Source organism: Onychomys torridus, chromosome 5, assembly GCF_903995425.1.
Source record: "Onychomys torridus chromosome 5, mOncTor1.1, whole genome shotgun sequence".
NCBI classification, from domain to species: Eukaryota; Metazoa; Chordata; class Mammalia; order Rodentia; family Cricetidae; genus Onychomys; species Onychomys torridus.
Window position 1 is genome coordinate 49796275 of NC_050447.1, and position 22358 is coordinate 49818632.

At 46.6% G+C, this 22358-nt stretch overlaps 1 protein-coding gene across 2 annotated transcripts in view; it reads right to left on the minus strand.

Annotated features, from left to right (window-relative positions):
* Klhdc4 (kelch domain containing 4) overlaps nt 1-19506 on the minus strand; it is a 31477-nt gene extending 11971 nt beyond the window's left edge. Inside the window, exons 1-5 of one of the 2 annotated variants that reach the window (XM_036189067.1) lie at nt 19331-19506; nt 17108-17199; nt 13589-13667; nt 12530-12628; nt 8151-8287 (exon numbers count right to left, since the gene is read on the minus strand). In XM_036189067.1, coding sequence (XP_036044960.1) covers nt 8151-8287; nt 12530-12628; nt 13589-13667; nt 17108-17199; nt 19331-19429 — 506 coding nt within the window. In that variant the 5' untranslated portion in view covers nt 19430-19506. Of the gene's footprint in view, nt 1-8150; nt 8288-12529; nt 12629-13588; nt 13669-17107; nt 17200-19330 lie in introns of those variants that run through there. The other variant, XM_036189068.1, reaches the window with a different exon arrangement.
* Between the last annotated feature and the right edge of the window lie 2852 nt (nt 19507-22358).

The following is a 22358-nucleotide window of genomic DNA, read 5'->3' on the forward strand; positions in this document are numbered from 1 at the left end:
GCCTGATGCTATAGGACTTCTGGAGGGGTAAGAGGGAATCAGTGGCAGAATACCTCCCAAGCATGTGTGAAAACGTGGCTTCAATTCCCAGACAGAAAAAGACTTCCAGGACCAGCAGAATCTCTGACTTGAAATAAAATGTGTTTTAGGTAAAATATAATAGGTTAGATTCTGTCAAATAAAAAACTAAAAACACACTATTAAAAAACATATAGGGAGGGGGCTAGGGACATGGCTCAGTTGTCAGGAATGTTATGCCCATATCATGAGCACCCTAGAGACCACCAGGAGTCTGAATTCGTATTCAAAAGCAAAGAGCCTTTATTGCAAACTTGAGCTTGGGCTCTACTTCCGTTTCAACACAGCAGTTGGGTCAGGGAGAGCCCTGAGCTCTGCTGAAGCAGGGTTTTTAAGGAGTAAAGGATGGGGGTAAGGGAATTCTAGACTCAGATGGGGGGGGGGGGTCTGAATTCCTGATTGAGCAGGAGTGAGATAACAGTTTTGTCAGTGATTGGCACCGGCGTTGCTGCAAGGAAACTGGCAACCTACTTACAAGTGATATAAGCTATCATTTATGTTCTAGAGCAATTAGTACTTGTTTGTCTCAATTCTGGGATTGGTCTCCCACAGGGTACAGTTGTGGCTTTTCCTGGTTATTGTAATGGTGAGGCCTAGTCCTAGGACAGTTAGTCTGCAGGCAGCTTGTCATGGCTGCACTGACATTAAGTTAGGCCTCTTCAAGGAGCACTGGCTGCTCTTCCAGAGGATCCAGGATCAATTCCCAGCACCCACATGGCAGCTCACAACTGTTTGTAACTCCAGTTCCAGGGGATCCAACACCTCATACAGACAAAAACACCAATGCACACGAAATAAAGATAAATATTAATATATATATATGTATATATTTTTTCCACATATGTATAGAAAAGCCAGGTGTGCCAGGCAGTGGTGACACACACCTTTAATCCCAGCACTTGGGAGGCAAAGGCAGGTAGATCTCTATGAGTTCAAGGCCAGCCTAGTCTACAAAGCAAGTTCCAGGACAGCCAAGGCTACATACATGGAAAAACTGTCTCAAAAAACAAAAACAAAACAACAACAACAACAAAATATATATATATGAAAGCCAGGTATGGTAGCCCACACCTTTAATCCCAGTACTGGGGAAACAGAATCAGGCAGATCTCTGTGAGTTGGAGACCCACTTGGAATATATAGTGAGATAGTCAATAACTAGTAACAATAATAACAATAGTATTTTTAAAAGGAGGGGGTCAGAGCACTGGTTAAGACACTGGCTGCTCTTCCAGGGGATCCTGGTTAAATCACCATCATCTCTAACTCCAGATACAGATACCCTCTTTCTGGCCTCCATGGACACTGCAAGCATTTACACACATACAGTCAAAACATCCACACATAGGCCGGGCACTGATGTTGCAAGCCTTTAAAAAGGAGGGGGCAGGGAACCTCTGAGTTCGAGGCCAGCCTGGTCTACAGATCGAGATCCAGGACAGGCATCAAAACTACAGAGGAAACCCTGTCTTGAAACCCCCACCCCCACCAAAAAAAAAAATTCACGCACATAAATCTTACAAAACAAATAAAAGAACCATCACACAATAGGTCAGGTATAGTGGTTCACATCTTTAATCCCAAGCATTTGGGAGACAGAGGCAGGTATATCTATATAGTGAGTTCCAGGACAGCCAGGGCTACATAGAGACCCTGTCTCAAACTCCCTCTGATGGTGGAATGTCTTTTTGTTTTTTGTTTGTTTTGTTTATTTGTTTGTTTTTTGAGACAGGGTTTCTCTGTGTAGCTTTGGAACCTTTCCTGGAACTCACTTGGTAACCCGGGCTGGCCTCAAACTCACAGAGATCCACCTGCCTCTGCCTCCTGAGTGCTGGGATTAAAGGCGTGCACCACCAACTCTGGGAATGTCTTTTTGTATGCTGTGAAAATGTTGCTCTGATTGGTTGATAAATAAAGCTATTTAGCCAATGGTGAGGCAGAATAGGGTTAGGCGGGACATTCTAACTAGAGAGGAGAAAGGAGAAAGGCAGAACAGAGGGGATGCTCCCAGTCGCCGCCATGAGAAGCAAGATGTAAAGATGCCGATAAGTCACAAGCGATGTGGCAAAGTACAGATCTATGGAAATGGGTTAAGATATAAGATCTAGCTAGTGAGAAGTCTGAGCCAATAGGCCATACAGTCTGTAATTAATATAAGCTTCTGTGTGTTCATCTGGGTCTGTGGTGGTGAGGAGGCAGGAGAAGGGGAGGGAGAGGGAACTGGGGTTGGAATGTAAAATGGAAAAAATTTTAATAAATAAAAAAAAAAATCCCACAAAGTAGGGGCTGGCTCAATGAAGAGATGGCTCAGAAGTTAAAAGCACTTATTGCTCTTCTAGAAGATCAGGGTTCAGTTTCTAGCACCCACACTGGGTGGCTCATAACTATCTGTAACTCCAGCACCTGAGGATCCAGCACCCTCTTCTGGCTTCCACAGGTACCTGAATCCACCTTTCCCACTCCAACCCCTCCCCCCCCCCCCCCCCCCCCGCCAACACACACACACACCAAATGAAATAAAACTTAAAAATCAAAATCCCATAAATAACAAGATTCCTAACAAATACATCCACACAGAACCTCAACAAGGAAAGGATCCTGCCCTGAAGCTACCCTTCACGAGCATTCAGATACAGTATTTGAAGCACACCACAAGAGTGCCTGCTAGGGTCTCCCCTAGCTCAATCAAGAATGATTCTCGACGGGCGGCAGTGGCGCACGCCTTTAATCCCAGCACACATGAGGCAGAGCCAGGCAGATCTCTGTGAGTTCGAGGCCAGCCTGGTCTGCCAAGTGAGATCCAGAACAGACACCAAAACTACACAGAGAAACCCTGTCTCAAAAAAACAAAAACAAACAAAACCAAACAAACAAAAGAATGATTCTCAAATGGTGATCAATCCCTTCTCCTAGACACCATATTCTAGTCACTCAACCTTCAGGCACCCTTTGGGTGCTCTCATAACCAATGCACCTTCTACTTTCAGGAAGGGCAGCTTTGGAGTCAAGTTTCCTTCACTCTTCTTTATAATCCTACACAGAAGATCTTATTAGATTGGGGGGATACACAATTTGTCAACCAATTTATTTGCCTTCTCCTAGCTTTGTATTACTTATAAGTGAGTAAGCATGTTCTGGTGCCAAAATCCATGATTAAAAACAGCAAACATCAGTATCCAGGATCAAAAGAGCCAGTCTAAGGCACACCGTCACGTAACATGCAGGCTTCCTAAAGCTATCTGGACCATATTGCAGAGGGGGCCTTGACTGTGCACATGGGAAAAGGCCTTCTCGGGAAGCAGGCCACAGCCCAGGGTAAGCAGACAACACAGCTGTGTTCGGCACAGGCATAGGACAAGAAAGGAACTGACTGCTCTGGCCAGAGGTCAGCTCCCACTCAGAGTTCCGGGCACACTGCTGTGTGAGGAGTTCAGAAGGTGCTCACGGCCCAACTGAAGCAGCACACTCGCACACCTGATCACTACAGCCCAGACACCGAAGAGACTGGGCATTGCCAGTGCCACCCAGTGACAGAAGCCAAAGGCACTGGCAAGCTGGCTATCTATGACCCTGGAATCTTGGAGGCGTAGGCCAGGCTCCAAACAGCTTCCTGAACAGCAACCCCACCAGGTCATCCTCTGGCTGAGTCAGATGCTAAGGACAGAACTCACTTGTGTCAGCAGCAGTGAAGTACCACTGTTCTGTAACTAAAAATAGAGGGAAGGGGCTATAAAAAGGTTCCATGTTCCCCTCCAGAAAAATAAAGCCACCCTCCCAAAAAGCCCATTTATATTCGAATCTCCAATAGGCTTTTCAATTGCTGTCAATCCTAAATATGGAGTTAAAAAAAAATATAGCCTACCCCACTCATCCAGAAGCCTATGTATAGCACAAAGACACACACGCAATGGTGTGGGCGCAGGCTCTTAGCTCTTCTGGGCTCTGTGCAGAATGGCATTCCCATAGGGCATGCTGCCAGCCGGCATCACCAACTCTACCACCCGGTCACTATGAGATATTCATAGACAATGTCCAAGCACCAGACACCAGTGCAGGCTTAGAGAACAGCCAAGCACTCAACACTAGTGTTCTGAGTTATGTTCATGTTTATACTTATAACATTATATAGTACCCACTGTCCAAGGCCATGCCAAGTTTAGCAAAGGACTGAATTCTACAGGAATTCTGAGTTCAAGGTCACAGGGCCCATCACAGAACAGAAGCAGTCCCTACTCCCGTGGTGTGGTCACTCATGGCCTAAATGGAGCTATGTGCATCATGATCACTCTTTCGCAGAGCCTTCAGACACCCATGCAGACAGGCACCTTACCATACTTAGTGGTCAGCCCCAAGGTAACCACAGTCAGGTCAGAAGCCAACCTCTAACACAGGAGATCACCCTCTTAGCTTTCCTACAAATCAGTTACACTTTACCCACACAGCCCTTGCTCCTTCCCAGTACTCATACTAGCACAGCATGGCTTCACACCTGACTTCTCTTTGGATCAGGTTCTCAAGCACCACTCTTCAGAAAACCTTACAATGCTACAGAGCCAAGAGGTAGATCTTCAGACACCCAGCACACCTGGCCACAGTGCAAAGGGTCAAAGGGCTTTCATTCCTGGGAACAGGGTCTTCAGACGCAAGCTGTAACAAAGAACAACTCCTTGGAGGTATAACTGGTGCAACACTCCTGAAGTAACACCAGTAAGTGCACCAGTTAGCCAAGCTAGACTTAGAATATCCAGCCTGTTGTTGCCCACTATCTAGGGTGAAAAGAAAGAAACTTCTGAGAAAAAGTCATGCAGCACCAGGACTCTGAGACTTGCCATCATCACTGAAGCGCATGGTTTTAGCCAGCTCTTCCTCCACACAGGCCTAAGCACACTTCCTCTCTAGACAACAAGAGGGCTGGGTACAGACTGAATACGGACTCCCTCCTCAGTCAGGAGAGACAAATAGCACACATAGACCACACATACTTTTACACTTCTAACCATTTTTTCTTATCTACTGAAGGCATTAATGCCTATGAAAATGTAGAAATAACCCAAGTGCCCCTCAACAGATGAATGGATCAGTGGTCTATGAATAAAACACTGGCACACACTCTAACATGGTGAACTGGATAATCTCACACTGAGTAACACAGCCAGACACTGGAGGCCACAGTATTTCAGGATTCCATTTATAGCTAGAAAGGGCAAGCTCAAAGACAAAGTGGGGACTTGGTGGCTGAGGAATAGAGTGGTTTCTTTTTAGGGGGCAAGAAATCCTTTAGACTGAGACAGCAGTATTGCTTGCACAACTGAACATGCTAAGAAACAATCATACACTGTGTGTGTGGTGTTACATGTGCGCATTCTTGAGCCTTTGTGCGCACACATGGATCAATGACAGCATCTTCCTCAATCTCTCTCCATTTATCTGTTTAGACAGTCAGACACACACACACACACACGCACGCACGCACGCACGCACGCACACACACACAAATACAACACACAGACACACAAATACAACACACAGACACACAAATACAACACACACACACAACACACATACACACAAATATAACACACAAACACACACACACACAAACCCAACATATTAAACACACCATCCACCGGGATCAGAAGCCAGTCTCAGATCCATCTCATATCCAAATGGGAGGTTTCATCTGAACTAACTGGTGTCTGGTGGGACGGACAGAACTTTGCCGTCCCTGAACTGCTGGCTGCTTCCTAACATACTTCAGATCCAAACCGAGGCAAGTCTCCCTGGACAACCGCCACCCTCGACTGGGTGCTTGCTATCCACTCCTGTTGGACAAACCTCCACAGTTCTGGAAGGCTCATTCCAAGCACCACCAAGGCCAGAATCAGAAACATGGACCCTGCACTGAGGCTGGCTTCCAGATCTTTCTATCAAGTCACACAAGAGAACTGCTCACTCAGTAATACTGCCACAGCTGTGGTGTCTGTCATGAGGTCAGGGGCCAGCCAGGAAAATGGGAAAGCCCCAAAGCCAGGCATGGTGACCCAAGATTTTAATCCCAGTACTTGTGAAGTAGAGGCAGGGGTAGTAAGTTTAAGGCCAGTCTGGTCTACAAAGAGAGTTCCAGTCTCACCAGAGCATCAGTGACATACTTCTAGGGGAAAAAAAGAGGGGATGGGGAAGAAAAGCCCTGTAGCACCCCAAACCAAAAGGGTATCAGGAATCAGGCCTCTCAGGAGCTGGGACCTGGCATCTGAGTGGAGGAGGCATGGGCATGTCCATCAAGGTTCTTAGACACACTGTTCTTCTGCATTTCATCAGGGGCCTTCAACACGGGTCAGGCTCAAATCAACACAAGGAGTGTGAACATCACAGGCCCCTGACACAGAGACGCTGATTTGAGACAAAAAGCAACTCCTAGGCATGCACACAGCAGAGTATGGCCATACAGTGCTCACTCATGACTTCCACACCTGAACTAGCGCAGCTCCTGGAATGGATCTGACTGGGGAGGCAAGGAATGAAGAAAGACAGACATAGGCACACACAAAAAGGCTGGGACTGGGTGGGCTGGGGTCTCTGATGGGGAAACCACAGCACTCTGGAAGCTCAGAGTGCTTATTATACAGAGCTGAACAGGGAGACAAGGCTATTGCATACAGCTGAACAAGCAGGTATGGTTATTACATACAGATAAGCAAAGAGGCAAGATTTATGGTTTATAGCTGGATCAAGGAGACTGTTTTAGCTAATCTCAGTAGCAACAATCTTGTGAATATCTAGGGGAAGAAAGCTTTGGTGCACATTTTTTCCACACATTATTAACATCTACACATAGATCAGAGGAAGGAATTACTATCCTTCTCTGAGCCTCACCTCAGGGGCATGGGGGTGGAGCTTTACCATTCTTCCATGGGTCAAAGGCTATGGGGTCCTGGACTTGGCTGTGTCCATAGCAACAATGCACATTTCACTTAGGACTTTGGGCTTCCTAAAGGGGCCAAGAATGACTTGTGAAACATCCATTACACCTGGCTATGAGGCAAATATCTCAAAGCACATCTGCTGGGTTTGTATCAGCACACTCTCCCCTGATAACGCCAGAGGCCATGCTGAGTCTGAAACTGTTGGCAAAGGCTCCTCCAACATTGATTTGGACAAAAAGACAAAAAAAGCCGTAAAACACATAAATAATCAACTTTCTACCTGCCATGAGTCTGCAAGTGAAACTGAGGGGTAAAGAATGGCGACTAAGCCACGGGTGGTGGTGTGTGACTATAATGCCAGTACTCAGGAGGTGGAGGCAAAAGAATAAGGAATTAAAGGCCCCTCAACATTCTCTCCCCAGAGACAGCCACACCCCTTCCAGTGGGAGTCCTGGGACCAGGAGACTCTGCTCTCTGCCTAATTTTGGTGTACTGCTTTTTTTTTTTGAGCTGAGTTGCTAGGCAAGTGCTCTACCACTGAGCTAAATCCCTAACCCGGTGTACTGCTTTATTAGCAGAGAGGACAGTACCATTCATTATACTGTAGTGTGCACATCCCTGGCAACAGTGCTTGGCAGCACCCAAAGAAGATGAAATGAGTAAGTCTTCTGGCAACTGGCCCTTCTGCCAGGTTCCTCTCTGCATCAATTCTCATTCTGATACAGTAAAACAGAGACACAGCAGAGGCTCCCAGCAGAGAGAATCAAGCACCAGTACTGAATGCCTGGCTTCCTGAGAACCATGAAGGTTCCTCCTTCCTCTGACCAGCTCTGCCATCTCTACATCTGTCTGACACAGGCCATCTCCTGGTCTTATCATGACAGATCTCCATCGGGATCAGCTTTACCTGCAACAGGCCTGAACCCACACTGGAAGAGCTGCAGGGAGAGAGAGGGGTGACTCAGGCCGACATACTGCTTGCTGCGTACCACCCCAAACAATGCCTTCACCAAAGCCCTCGCCCCCACCAAAGCCCTCGCCCCCACCACACAGGAAAGCACCCTGCACCCTCCTTTCCCCACTCAGAATTTAAACCCAATCAGGCACACAAGCTAAGGCCAGAGCTCAGGTTCCCATCCACAATCTTACCGAATCTGTTCCCAGGTCTTGGTGGCCAAGTGCAGGACCCAGAGGTCCTTGTAATGGTAGAACTGCTCGCCATCAGGAGATGCAAACTCCCCACCAAAGATCCACAGCTGCCCACCACCCTGGGGCACCACCACAGCCTGTTAAAAGAAATCAAACAGATTAGGTGAGCCATGGGACAGCACGCTGGCCCCAGCATGATGAGTATCATCGGCACCATTCACCCAGATCTCAGGGACATCTTAGCCATTGTCTGCCTCCCAGGGGAAGCCTCTAGAACAAACTTCCCTAAGCATATTAATTATACTCAAAGACCTAACACATCCATGTTTCCCTAGACGGCAAGACAGACATCTACTTACATTCAGACAACGTACTGTCCTATTAAATGAGCAGTTACTACAACTTCACATAGGTTATCAATCAGCAAATACCATTTCTCTTTATTAAATAGACACAAGGAAGCACTTCAGTGTTGTGTTTATTATTAGTTATGTGTACATGAGGTACATGCATGTGTGAAAGTGTGAGGTATAAACGTGTGTGAGTCCTATGCACATGTATGTGCATATACGGCATATGCACTTGTGTGATATATATTCACAGGGTATAAGGTGTATGCGTGTGTATATATGAGGCATATGCACATGTGTGGATGTAAGGTATGTGGACATGTATGTGAGGCATATACACCTATGTGAGGTGTATGCACATGTGTATATGAGATATATGTACGTTTACATGTATACATACATGTGCACGAGTGTATTGAGATTGTATGCACATATGTATGTGTGTCTAAGGCATATACCCATGTGTGGATGTGAGGTGTGTTTACATGTATATGCATATGTGTGAGTTTGGGGTATGTGGACATGTATGCAAGTCATATGCAACTGTGTGAGGTATGTGCACAAGGGTATATGTAAGGTGTATGCACAGGTGTATGAGTGTATGAGGTGTAAACACATGGCGGCGGGGGGGGGGGGGGGGGTTTGCACTTGCCTGTGTGCAGGTGCAGAGGTAGGAGGAGGATGCTGAGTGTCCTGTCTATCGCTTTCTACCTTATTCTCCTTAAGACAGGGTCTTTCACTGAACCTGGAGTTGGGCCTGCATAGCAAGCTCCAGTGATCCTCTGTCTCTGCCACTGGCAACACTGGGGTCACAGTTGCATGTGAACCACGCCCATATTTTTACACAGATGCTGGGGTCCTAACTCACGAGCTTCATGTGCAACAAGAGTGCATTCTTACCCTCAGAGCCATTTCCCCAGTCTGCTTCAGTCCACTTACCCATTCCTAGGCTCTACAACACATCGAACAGTACTTCACAAAAAAGCATGCACATGACATGAGGTATTTGTGGAACGTTAATGTTTATTTCTAAAGATCTAGAGGTAAGGATTGCCATTTGTCTGAACATTCTCTGCAAAACTCACTTTTCCCCTCTCTGTCCTGTAACTCGCTCTGTAGCCCAGGCTGGCCTTGAACTCACAGAGATACACCTGCCTCTGCCTCCCGAGTGCTGGGATTAAAGGCATGTGCCACCACTACCCGGCCCAAAATTCACTTCTTTAAAATAAAAACAAAGCCTCATGTAGCCCAGGCTAGCCTCAAACTCATTATGTATCCAAGGATGGCCATGAGTTTCTGATCCTCCTACCTCCATCTCCTGAATACTGGGATGGCAGACATGCACACCTGTCTACCACACCATATTCAGCACTAAGATGCTGGTACCCAGACACTAGGCTGCCTGTCTCCCAACTTGTGAAGAACAAACTACTCTACCATGGCACTGTGTTATCTACAGCAGCACAAATACACAATGAAACTAGAAAAGGCCGACAAAAGCAGTGAAGGTAGGCTCTGCAGGACTTTACTATCCCAACCAGTCCAGCCCAAGGACCCACAGAGAGCAGAGCAATGCCACACCAGCACCTCAGCCCCAAAGTATCAAAGCTGAAGCTTCCACCATTGTTCATCAGACCTTGGCAACCAAAAGGTTGAAGCATGGGCCATAGTGTCAAGGTCATGGGATGGGCTTCCCTGGAAACATGGTGCACAGCTCCTGAAACGTTGTTAACATCTGTGCAAAGAATGGACACACCTATTGCCAGGCAGTGCTGCACACCTTTAATCCCAGCACTGGGAAGCAGAGGCAGGCTATCTTTGTGAGTTCAAGAGCCAAAGCTACACAGTGAGGCCCTATCCAGTTACTTAGCCCCAGGCTCTTCTCTCAGGCCTGCGATCTGAGAAGCAAGCTAAGCAGGGCAGGCCACGGGACTCTCGCCAAGACCAGAACCAAGACCAAGGCCCACATACACAGCAAAGAACTGCCAGGCCCAGGTCTGCCTCCCCCAGCCACAAACAACACAGGGAGTGGCAGGCAGCCTTCGAGGTTCCTTATCACCTCCTATAAAACCAATTCCAGATACATGCACTTGACTGGTTTTATAGTCAGTAACTGGAAGTGGCCTCTAGGGAGTGGGGTGTCCTTTAAGCATCCCTCCACTGTGGGCACCATGTCAAAGTCCTCAAGTCAGAAACACTTTCAGGAATGTGAGCCACATGTGGGTACTGGGAACCAAACCCATGTCCTCTGGAAGAACGGCTAGCTATCTTAACCACAGAGCCATCTCTCCAGCCACATAGCACAGTTCTTATGAAGGTACCTTAAAAAGCCACTAAAGAGGCAAGGCAGAGTGTTAGGATCCATCATATAAACCTAAGTCCTAAGAAGGGAGGTGGCTATACTAAGCACAGGCAGTGAACTCCAGAACACAGGTCATCAGGGATACATCAGTGAGTTCATGGAATGCTAGTCAGGCAATACAGCTGGAGGACACACAGTCTTTTCATCAAGAGATCACATGGGACCACAAGACGACCCTCAAACAGTAGGGATCGTGAAGGTTTCCTTGAAATAGAATGAGACTCTAACAACAAAAAGCTATCTGAAAAAAATTCCAACATATTTGTAGATTAAGTAACTGATAAATTCTGTAACCCACAGATCAAATAACATATCCAAATACATCAGAATGATCTAGATTCACTCGACCACATGAAAACACAAAGCACCAAGTGTATGCAGAACAGAGCTGTAGCCACATTGGGGGATGTGCAGCTTTACATGCTTCTAGTAAGAAGAAATAAGAGGAGGTAGGCCTCCACCGAAGGAGCTAGAAAGAGTGGAACAAAAAAACCATCAACTACTAAAGTTATTGAAAAGAAAAAGTAGTGTTCAGTCAGATGGCTCAGCAGGTAAAGGTGCTTGCCACCAAACCTGGTGACCTGAGTTCAGTATCAGGAAGCCACATCCTGAAAGGAGAACTGATTCCCCAAAAGCTGTCCTCAGACCTCCAAATGTGTGCCAGGGTAAATACACACACACACACACACACACACACACACCCCCCAATGTAAAAAAATTTTAAGTTAAAAAAATACATATACAGGACTAGAGATGGTTCGACAGTTAAGAGCACTGGCTGCTCTTCCAGAGGACCCAGGTTCAATTCTCAGCACCAACATGGAAGCTCACAACTATCTATAACTCCAGTTTCAGGGTATCTCACACAGACATACATGCAGGCAAAACACCAGTGCACAAAGCTGGGTGCCGGTGGTGCACGCCTTTAATCCCAGCACTCAGGAGGCAGATCCAGAAGGATTTCTGTGAGTGAGTTTGAGGCCAGCCTGGTTTACAGAGCAAGATCCAGGACAGGTACTAAAGCTACACGGAGAAACCCTGTCTCAAAAAACCAAAACCAAAAACAAACAAACAAACAAACAAAAAAACAAAAAAACAACCAATGCACATGAAATATAAATTTTAAAAAAATTAAATACATATACAAATAGGAAAAAAATCTATGAATTCCACATTTGAAAAATAAATAAATAAAACAACATAGGAACCCAATGAATCAGTTCTTCACTTGGGACTTAATGCTGAGATGTTTAACCACATGGGATTTCTCTACCATCTTTCAGGGAGCTTCTGAAATTGCTAGCTGAGAGGCAGTTCAAGAAAGCATTCCTCGACAGCTTCAAACCAGATGCATTTTCTTTTCTTTTTTTACCATTCCATCATCACATCATTCGGAGCAGAGGCTCATTCCCTTCTCACAGGTGAAGAGACCAGTGCAATGAAACTCAGTAAACTGTCCAGGGAAGATGGCAGAGACCAGGCTGGTGGCTCCAGCCTCTCATCCCAGCATGCAGGAGGCTGAAGGCAGGAGGATACCATGAGTCTAAGACAAACCTAAGCCACAGTGTGAGACCCTGTCTCAAAGACCCAGACGGATGTAGCAGGAGGGAAGCAGGAAGTGGCCTGTCATCTGTAGATGACTCTGGGACAGTCAGTTCCGGCATTACCTGATGAGCACAGCGCCGTGGAGGTGGGCCAGGGATGTCAACTTTCGTCCAGGTGTCTTTTCTGATATTGTAGATGTAGAGGTCATTATACATGAAGGTCTGCAGGAAGGAAGTGGATCAGCAATACCACACATGACATGCACACAGCAATGACAACGACAGTGAGCATGCTCCAGGAAGCTTGTACACTAGTCACACCAGTGCAGACAGGCTGTGTGTAAGCCCCAAGACTGTCTGGGAGGACATGACAGATGCTCCTGACTTGCCTCAGGCTTGAGTCTCAGTGAACTTATGAACAGGCAAAAATACTAAATGGGAGATGTACTGTATGCCTAACCCAGCAGACCTCCCCTCGCAGCCCTCTCAGCCCAGCCCACCTTAACATGGGTTCGGAACACTAGCCTTGGAACGGCTGCCACACCACCTGTCATTTAAAAAGTACTGCCACATCCCAGAGCCCTGCTGACCTGACGACAGTGGCTGCAGCATCACTGTCTCTCACCACTCTAGACTTATAGTTCACACACAAGACCCTTAACTCAGGGACCCATGTCATCATGCCCATTGATTCCTCAGGTCCCAAGAGCCTCCACTGAACAGCAAGACTCATCACTCTGAATTTAAACCAGTTTTTAAGTGCATGAGAACACAGAGAGCGAGCTGGACAAGTGAAGTGACACTTGGAGCATGTCACAGGCTACTGGAGGAGCCACTTTTCAACTGCTTTCCTTCCACACTCCAAACCTCAGGGTTTTCTGGTCCCTCAATTCACCGGCACTTTCTCGGTTCAAGAGCACTCTGCACACACGTTTGGCCCAGTGGAGCGGGGCTCTGCTGACTGGAAGAGACCTGGACCCCTGCAGCACTGAAGCCCCCACTGCCAGTCCCTGAGGGATCCTGGTGGCTGGCCAAGCACTACCCACATCAGGCCTGACGCTGAGAGTGTGGGAGCACAAGAGGGAAGTGACAGGACAGAGGCCTGCTTCTATCACCAATTTCAATGTACTGCAAATGAGCCCTGAAAGAGTTGGGAGGAAAAGAAAAACATATATACTTTACTTTTTGGCCATTGAAATATTCACCTCCGAAAAGGATTAATTCATCTTTCTCAGGGTGAGCAGACAGGGAGGCATTTAACCTGCAAGACACAAGCCACAGAGGAACAACATCAGAGAACATGACACCATGCTAAGCACAGGCTCCCCTTCCCTTCCTTAACCTCTCAGAGGATAGGACCAAGAATCACCCTGCTACCTCCAGTCTGCCTTGCCTTGCCTGCCTGCCTGCCTATCTGTCTGTCTATCTGTCTATCTATCTATCTATCTATCTATCTATGAATGTATGTACACACATATAATTAAATCACAATCAAAACTCTATCAAGTCAATGGCTCAGTGGTTAAGAGCTCTTCCAGACTCTTCCGACTGTTCTTCCAGAGGTCCTGAGTTCAATTCCCAGCAACCACATGGTGGCTCACAACTACCTGTAATGAGATCTGGTGCCCTCTTCTGGCCTGCAGGGACACATGCAAACAGAATACTATATGCATAATAAATAAATAAATTGCTGTGGATATCACTCTGTGTAAATAAAGTTCTGATTGGCCAGTGGCCAGGCAGGAAGTATAGGCGGGACAAGAGAAGAGAATTCTGGGAGGTGGAAGGCTGGGTGGAAAAAGACACCGCCAGCCGCCGCCATGACAAGATGTAAAGTACTGGTAAGCCACGAGCCATATGGCAAAGTATAGATTAATAGAAATGGGTTAATTTAAGATAGAAGAAGTAGATAACAAGAAGCCTGCCACAGCCATACAGTTTCTAAACAATGTAAGTTTCTGTGTGTTTACTTGGTTAGTTTTGAGCATCTATGGGCCTGGAGGGTGAGAGAGATTTGTCCTGACTGGGCAGGCAGAAAAACTCTAACTACAATAAATCTTTAAAAAAAAAAAAAAAAAAAAAAAAGTCCAAGGTTAGTGAGATGGTTCAAGAGATAAAGGCTCTTGTGGCTAAACCTGATGACCTAAGCTCCATTCCTAGTAACCTACATACTCACATGATAGGGCAGAACTAACTCTCACAAGCTATCCTATCACCTCCACATGTGCACAGTGACAGATGTGTCACACACAAATAAATAACAAAAGATCCAACTCAGTATGAGGTCCAATCTATCTACAGAAATCATCAACACTCCCTCCTTACTCACGTAGGAACAGAACAGCTGTGGAGAATGTGTATACCTGACTAAGGAAGTGGAAAGCTAGGGCAGATGCAGTGGCCACAGGAACAACCCTGCAGAAGCCCAGTTCTCAGATCCTGCACAGTGATGTGTCCCAGTGTGGACCACACACTCACTCTAGAAGACGCTTCTCAGAAGAAAAATGGGTAGTAAGGTCAAGTTGTGTCTGGGGACTTGGAACCCTCTATTCTTGGGGATTTACTGTGCACAGAACATTTCTCGGGTTGAGAAATTCTTCAGTGAAGAAATGAGCATTGAAAATGCAACTGCACAGAGGCAGCTGACAGTCCCTCAAAAGCAAGACCCAGAACTGACATGGATCTGAATGCCAGCGCAGGCTGGACTCATCAGAGCTCTGTTCACAACCACCAAGTGCAGAACAGCCCAAGACGCTATAAATGTGTAGACCAGCCAAGTGTGACACAGAACGATATGTGGCCTAGCCAGTCCTAGGAAGGAATGAGGTTCTGAATCACACTACACTGTGGAAGAGCCTCTGAGACACACTGAGTGGAAGAAGCCTGTCCCTAAACACAAATGCCACACGGCTCTCTGTCTGAGAAATCCCCAGGGGCAAGTCCTCAGTGACAGGAGCAAGCTGTCTCTTAGCAGGGAGCATTTTAAAGCTGGACAGTGTAGGAAACTGCACAGCACGGCAATGAGAACATACGCAATCCCAATGAACTCAAGTGAAAAGGGCTGAGATGACACACTTACGTCACATGGATGAGACTGGGGGTGTGGAGGGCATAATCAGAATCGAATGCACATGACACGGTCAAAGAAGAAATTACACAATAATATGAATAAACTACATAATAATATAAAGAACAGTGTCCCAAGCTCCAAATCTTACACAACCCAGTTCTGGGTCCTTCTCTGCCATTAAGCTACACCTGGACCTACATACATTATACATTCTTGTTATGATTTGGATATAAAATTTCCAAAAGGCTCTGAGGCTAAGGCTTGCTCCCCAGCAGGCAGCACTACTGAGAGGTGAATGGATCAGGAAGAGGTCAACACCTTAGTCACTACTGGAGGAGTAAGTCACTGGAGTGGACTTCTGAAGGTGCATCTTTCCTGAAGCCTTCTTCCATCCTGTTCCCAGTCTTCATGAGGTGAGCAGCTTTGCTCCTTTTCACATCGTTTTGTTCTGCCTTTCCAAGGAGTAATCTCAATACCTCAGTTCTACCTCCTGTTCCTGGCCATCAGGAAGCATTCTCTGCAGGCATTTTAAACTATACCCTGACATTAAACCTAACTCTGGGTCAATGTTGCTTTAGAAAAGTTCCAAACCATCATCAAAAAATAATAATCCATATTCAGAGTGAAGACGAATCATCTGCACTGAGTAGATTCCTGAGTGAAGGTGTCAGGCTTGCTTCAACAATCAGATGGGTCCAGACATCACACCAACTGAAGAGAAAAGTAAAAGCCAGTCCCAGCAGAGTTCACCACCACTTTACTCCAGGGCTCAACACTGATCCCCTCCCACACTCGAGAGAGGGGTGACATCAGAGGGATTCAGGCTCTGGAGCCATCACTGCACCTAATTATTATATCCCAAAGAGCCCCATCTTGGGCTTCCACTCAAGCACGTTATAGCAGGACAAGCTCAATCCCTGGGAAAATGAAGCACTCATTTTTCAACCAAACAAAATGGGGCTAGAGGCAGAGAGGCTTACACACTTTCCCTACACGAACAATAGAGCTTATTACACACTTTTCCTACCCCAAATGACAGTCCATGAAGGCACTGGCCCTTTCCTGATGATTCTGAGCTTCAGCTGAAAGGCACAGACAAGTATTAAAGGGCCATAAATCAAATTAGAAAGGAATTCCATGTTAGGACCTGGAGGAAGCAATCCAATGGAGACCAAGTCGTTCATTCAGCCCATTTTACAAGTCTATGAATCCACAAAAGCCTCGGGACCTTTCTCATAAGTTATAAATTCACTTAGAACGGCAAATTTAGAGTTTCTGTTTAGTAAGTTTTGCACATGTAAATAAAAAAGCATTAAGAACAATAAAAATCTGTGGTGCTCTTCAGTCTACACCCGTGACACATTCTTAAAATACTTGAGAACAAAAGGGAAGCTCACTGGGGCCACGTCTTTGTCACAATCTGTGGCAAGGGAATGCTGAGAGACCACCTCCCTATGCCCCTGTAGAGCAGGATGACAGACAGCTCTTCCTAGTACTGGGGAGGCAGAGGCTGGCAGATTGCTGAGTTCGGAGACCAGCCTAATCTACAGAGAGCATTCCAGAACATCCGGAGTTACATGCAAACCCTGTCTCAAAACCCCCTAGGGGAGAAACAATGCTTGCTCACTTACCGTGGGGTGGGTGGAGAACATGGCGTCTCTGTGACCTGGGTCTTTTTGGCATCCAGGGTCTGGAAATGGGCTATGAGGGCCTCCAGATCTTCCTAAAGATACAAACATAACTACATGTGAGACTTTGTCTAGCCTAAAAGGCATAGACAGCTTTTTTCCCATTGGTCTGACTAGACTGGGATCCAATCACACCTGAGTCCTAAATGTGTCTGAAAACACACAGAACTTGACACATTCAGAAAATATTCATTGTGTCGGGGGCTGGAGAGATGGCTCAGAGGTTAAGAGCACCGACTACTCTTCCAGAGGTCCTGAGTTCAATTCCCAGCACCCACATGGTGTAATGTAACCATCTGTAATGAGATCTGGCGCCCTCTTCTGTATACATAATAAATAAATAAATCTTTAAAAAAAAGAAAGAAAGAAAAAGAAAATATTCATTGTGTCACCAATGGCAGCTTTTCTGTAGGTGCAAATGCATACACCACCCCTCCTACCAACCAAAGGTTTTCTATGAAGGGGATCCCACACTGCCTTCAATGGCCTCTGACAGCCTGTTTGTGCCTATAGCCTGCCTTGCTGTCTCCATAGCCGTGCCTGGGATTTCTCTTGCTTACCCGTTTTCAGCTCCCACTCCCATCCCCATAACATATGAGCTCCAGGAGAACAGGCCATAAATCCTTTGAAACAATGCCTGAGTGATGGGGCTCAGTGGTGACCTGTTGTCTAACACTCACTAGCCCCCACTTCCCAGCTGTGACAGTAGACCTAGACTGTAAGGTATCAGTTCACAAGCGTACTGAACAGCCTGCCTTCCCACACACCCCCAGTGCCAACTCCCCTGCATTTACTAGGTTGTCCAAGCTTGTTTCTAGTGCTGTAATCAAAAGCAACCTTGGGAGGAAAGAGTTTATTGCATCTCACAGCTTATATTCCATCATGAAAGGAAGTCAGATCAAGAACTCAAGGCAGGAACCTGGGGGCAGGAAATGAAGCAGAGACCAAGAAGGAAAACTACTTCTTGGCTTGTTGTTTTGTTTTTTTTTCCTGTGTCTTGCTCAGCTTACTTCCTTAACAACCCAGGACCACCTGTCTAGGTATAAAACTGCCCACAGTGGGAGTGGGTTAGACCCTCCTACATCAATTACTAAGCAATACAATACTCCTTGCCTATAAGCCAATTTTTTAAAATGTATTATTTTATGTATGTGGGAGCTTTATCTGAATGTTTGTCTGTACATCATGTTTGAAAATGGTGCCCACAAAGGCCAGAAAGTTGTGAGCCACGATGTGGAAGCACAGAATCAACCCTGGATCCTCTGAAAGAGCAACATCGGCTCTTCACGGCTGAGCCACCTCTTCAGCCCTGTACAGGAAAATCTTACGGATGTATTTTCTCAATTGAAGTGCCCTCTTCCCAGGTTATGAGGATGGGAGCCCAGGAAACCCTGTACCTGGGAAAACCCTGGTCATCACAGCTGCCCCATGGGAGAAAGACCTAAGACAACGTGCAAGCACCGCACTTAGCCCGAAGTTCAGCGCTGATCTAGCTGCAGCTTGGGATAATAGGTGTGTGGGAAAATATGATAGTGGAGGCCACCGCCTGTTATGGAATACCCCACAGTTCCAGCGACTTGTTTGGTTACTTAATCCTACTTGTACCTCCAAGCGGTGGTGCCACAGGCTTTAGTACAGTATTCGGGAGGCAGAGGCAGGAGGATCTATGAGTTTGAGGCCAGCCTGGTCTACAGAGTGAGTTCCAGAACAACCAGAGCTACAAAGAAAAACCCTGTCTCGAAAAGACATTAAAAAATCCTAATGTGGCCACTCCCTAAGACTGTTGGAGGAACTGCTCACCTTTGAAAATAAATAAATAAGCGCAATACAGTTAAGACACAGAACGCACATCCGGACAAAGCAGATGTCACTCAACTCCAGGTTCTCCTCCACTTAATCTCTACCAGAAAGGGAAGCAAGCAGAACCGAATGGCGTCCGGGACAGATCTGATGTTCAAAGGAAGGTGGGGGAGAGCGATCAGGTAAACGAGGAGTACCGGTGCTGCGGAGGGGCACGGGAAAAACGGGGAGGCCTGAGGGCGCTGAGATCGACGCAGGCCAGCCAACCACAGACCCTGGGCCCAACTCCGGCTCCCAGTCTCCCGCCCGCAGTCCCAGATCACGCCACGCCCCCCTCCACGGCCGGTCCCTCCGTGCCCCGCTCACCTCCTCCTTCCGAGAGCGCTTGGACACCTTCTTCTCCATCTTGGCGGCCGTCTTCTCCGCGCCGCGGCCCTTCTTCTCTTTCTTGCCTTTCTTGCCCATCGCGCCGGTTCTGAAGCGGCACCTGGAGACGACGGAAGGAGAGCAAGCGGCGTTCTGCCCAGCCGGAAATGAGCAGCGCGCTAAATAAAGGTCACTTCCTGTCCGTTTTTCCAGCGTTCCGTCGAGCAGCCGACTCCACGAGTACTTTGGGTCCGCCAGCCGGTGCGTCTCGGGCCGCTTTAGTACGTGGCTGCTCCCGAGTACACTAGGCTAGTTGGATGACTCTAAACTAGACAGCAGCAAGCGGGATTCTAGAGGTCTTATTCCCCCAGAGAAATTTCCATGCACTTAGGGGATTCCTGACCCTAGTTAAGGCAGCCCCATTCCCTACCCATGTAAAATGTGCCAGGCATTGTCAGGCTCTTGAGGCACTGCCCTGAGCGAGAGAACAGCCTTTGCCCTTTACCTGCGTAGCTTCGCTGACCCACATGTCTCTCCATTGGGAGGCTGGGGCTGGTGATGTCAATCTGCCCTCCCAAAGGTGCTCAATTTATGTATGACAAATATGTGATACGAAAATATGCTCCAGAATTTGACTCAAATGGCAAAGTGGAAGACGGATCCTGCGGTTTGGAAAAGCAGAGTGAAAATGCTTATTGCCTGGAGTGTCATCTTTGGACTGTACTCACGGAATGCCGCAAAGCAAGAGCAAGGGCAAGCAAAATATCGACAAAGGGAACACAAATGATCTTCCTTCTCTGTGGGAAGGCTGCCAAAGCACAGCTTTTAAAGAAACTGCCTTGGATCTGGCCAACCACTGATCGCTGAAGCTCCGAGGAAGCGTGAGCTCCCAAAACTCAAGATTTTTCCATAAACCTAGTTCTTAAGAAGAAAAATTACTTTTAAGGAAAACAATAGTGTTGTGTGATTTTTCCCGAAGAGATACACAGAAACAACTTTTCACCCCCAAATAGGACGTCAAAAGATTAAATACGCTCGTTTTGGCAGCAGATATACTAGAATTGGAGCGATACAGGGATTAGTGATAAGTTCCATATTTTTCAAAGCTGAAATTCTCAGAAAGCTCTTCTGGGATGGAACCTATGGCAGTGCTGTCCTAGGTGTGTGTCCCCAACAGCCCTAACTCACCCACAAAGGAAAAGCCAATCAGGACAGTACTTTTGCCAGTCAAAACTCATTGGGGTTTTTTTTTGGGGGGGGGGTGTCTAGGAGGAGTTTCTGGAGGGGAACCTGATCAAAATATATTGTATGAAACTGGGTGGTGGTGGCGCATGCCTTTAATCCCAGCCCTCAAGAGGCAGAGGCAAGCATATCTCTCTGAGTTCAAAGCCAGCCTGGTCTACAAAGTGAGTTCCAGGACACAGAGAAACCCTGTCTGGAAAAACAAAAACAAAAGTCCCACCTAGCATGGGTGGGTGACAATTCATAAAAACAGTATCACTAGTGTCCCCAGTCAACCTCTACCTCCTGTATAGTCTCAAATACCTGTAAAGCACTTGTAACTGAAGAGGCAAGAGGGAGTGGTGGCTGGAATCTTGTGTGAGAGTCTTACGGTACTCTCCCCTCCTTCTACAAGAGAATGTTAATAGGCCCAGTTTTGTGTGAGCATAAGAACAGTCTCTGTTTTCCACAATATATAACAGCACTCCCTCTTTAGGCCTGTGAAAGGGAAAGTGTATTCCCTGTGGAAGATTTAGAAGTATCTAGAAGAGGCAGGGATTTATGTTTTTATTATCTGGAAGAATCTCAAAGCTAGATTGGAAAGCTCTTGGATGATGCAGGTCACAGTGATTCACAGGAGGTTGAAATTTTCATTACCAGGAAAGAAGCAAAATAAAACAGTTCTAGGTTGTGTGTGTGTGTGGGGGGGGGGTGTTGCTGTTGTTCCTTTGCTTGTTTTTTGAGACAGCGTTTATCTATGTAGCCCTGGCTATCCTGGATCTCACTCTGTAGAGCAGGCTGGCCTCGAACTCAAGAGATCCACCTGCCTCTGCCTTTCAAGGGCTGGGATTAAAGGGGTGCACCACCACTGCCCATCCAAAACAGTTCTGATTTCAAGACAGAGATAAGAAGACCATGTCTGGAGGACAGCACTCCACTACAAATGAGGGAGAAAAAAAGAGGTAGACGTGAGTGAAGGCTCTCCTGATCTCCAGCCTTACTTGCAGATCATGTGTGGTGGCAGTGGGAGAAAATTAGAAAACAGGTACCTGATCAGAAAGACAGCAATATGCCTGAGTTTCTAGACGTGGTCTTTGTTGTCCCAACAGACTACATCCTGCCCATTGCTCAGGGGAAGAGTTACGTCCCCTTAGCCCATCACCTTAAAATATCCCTAACCCTCCCACAGTTTTCTGAGAATGTTAGGTAACTTCCAAGCAGAAAACTGAGTATATCACATCAGTCCAAGATATATAACAGTGCTCTCTCTTCAGGCCTGTGAAAGGGAGAGTGTATTCCCTATGGAAGATTTAGAAGGATCTGGAAGCAGCCAGGATTAATGCTTTTATTATCTGAAAGAATCTCAAAGCTAAATTGGAAAGCTCTTAGATGATACATGTCACAGTGATTCACAAGAGGTTGAATTTTTCATTACCAAGAAAGAAATGGAATAGAACAGCTACAGTGAGATCAGAACCCTAAAATAGCGAAAAGATTAAGTACCAAGTCCTATTTTAGTAAAATTCATATTTTTGAAAATTTAATAGATTGTCTTAAATATAATGTCACTTTTAGACTCTTTTATGTATGTGGCCAGGCGCCCTCTGCTGCCTTCAGCTTGAAGTTCAGAGGAGAAAAAACGTCTAATAACAATAGAGGACTTGAAAGAGAGGGTGCTGACTGCTAACCACCTTCACCACAAATAACCAATGTGACTGGAAGGGCTGAGTCACTTCATTTAACATTTACTGCAAGTTCTACAGGCAGGGTGAGAATCATTCCAGGCCACTGGAGGCACACCAGAGAG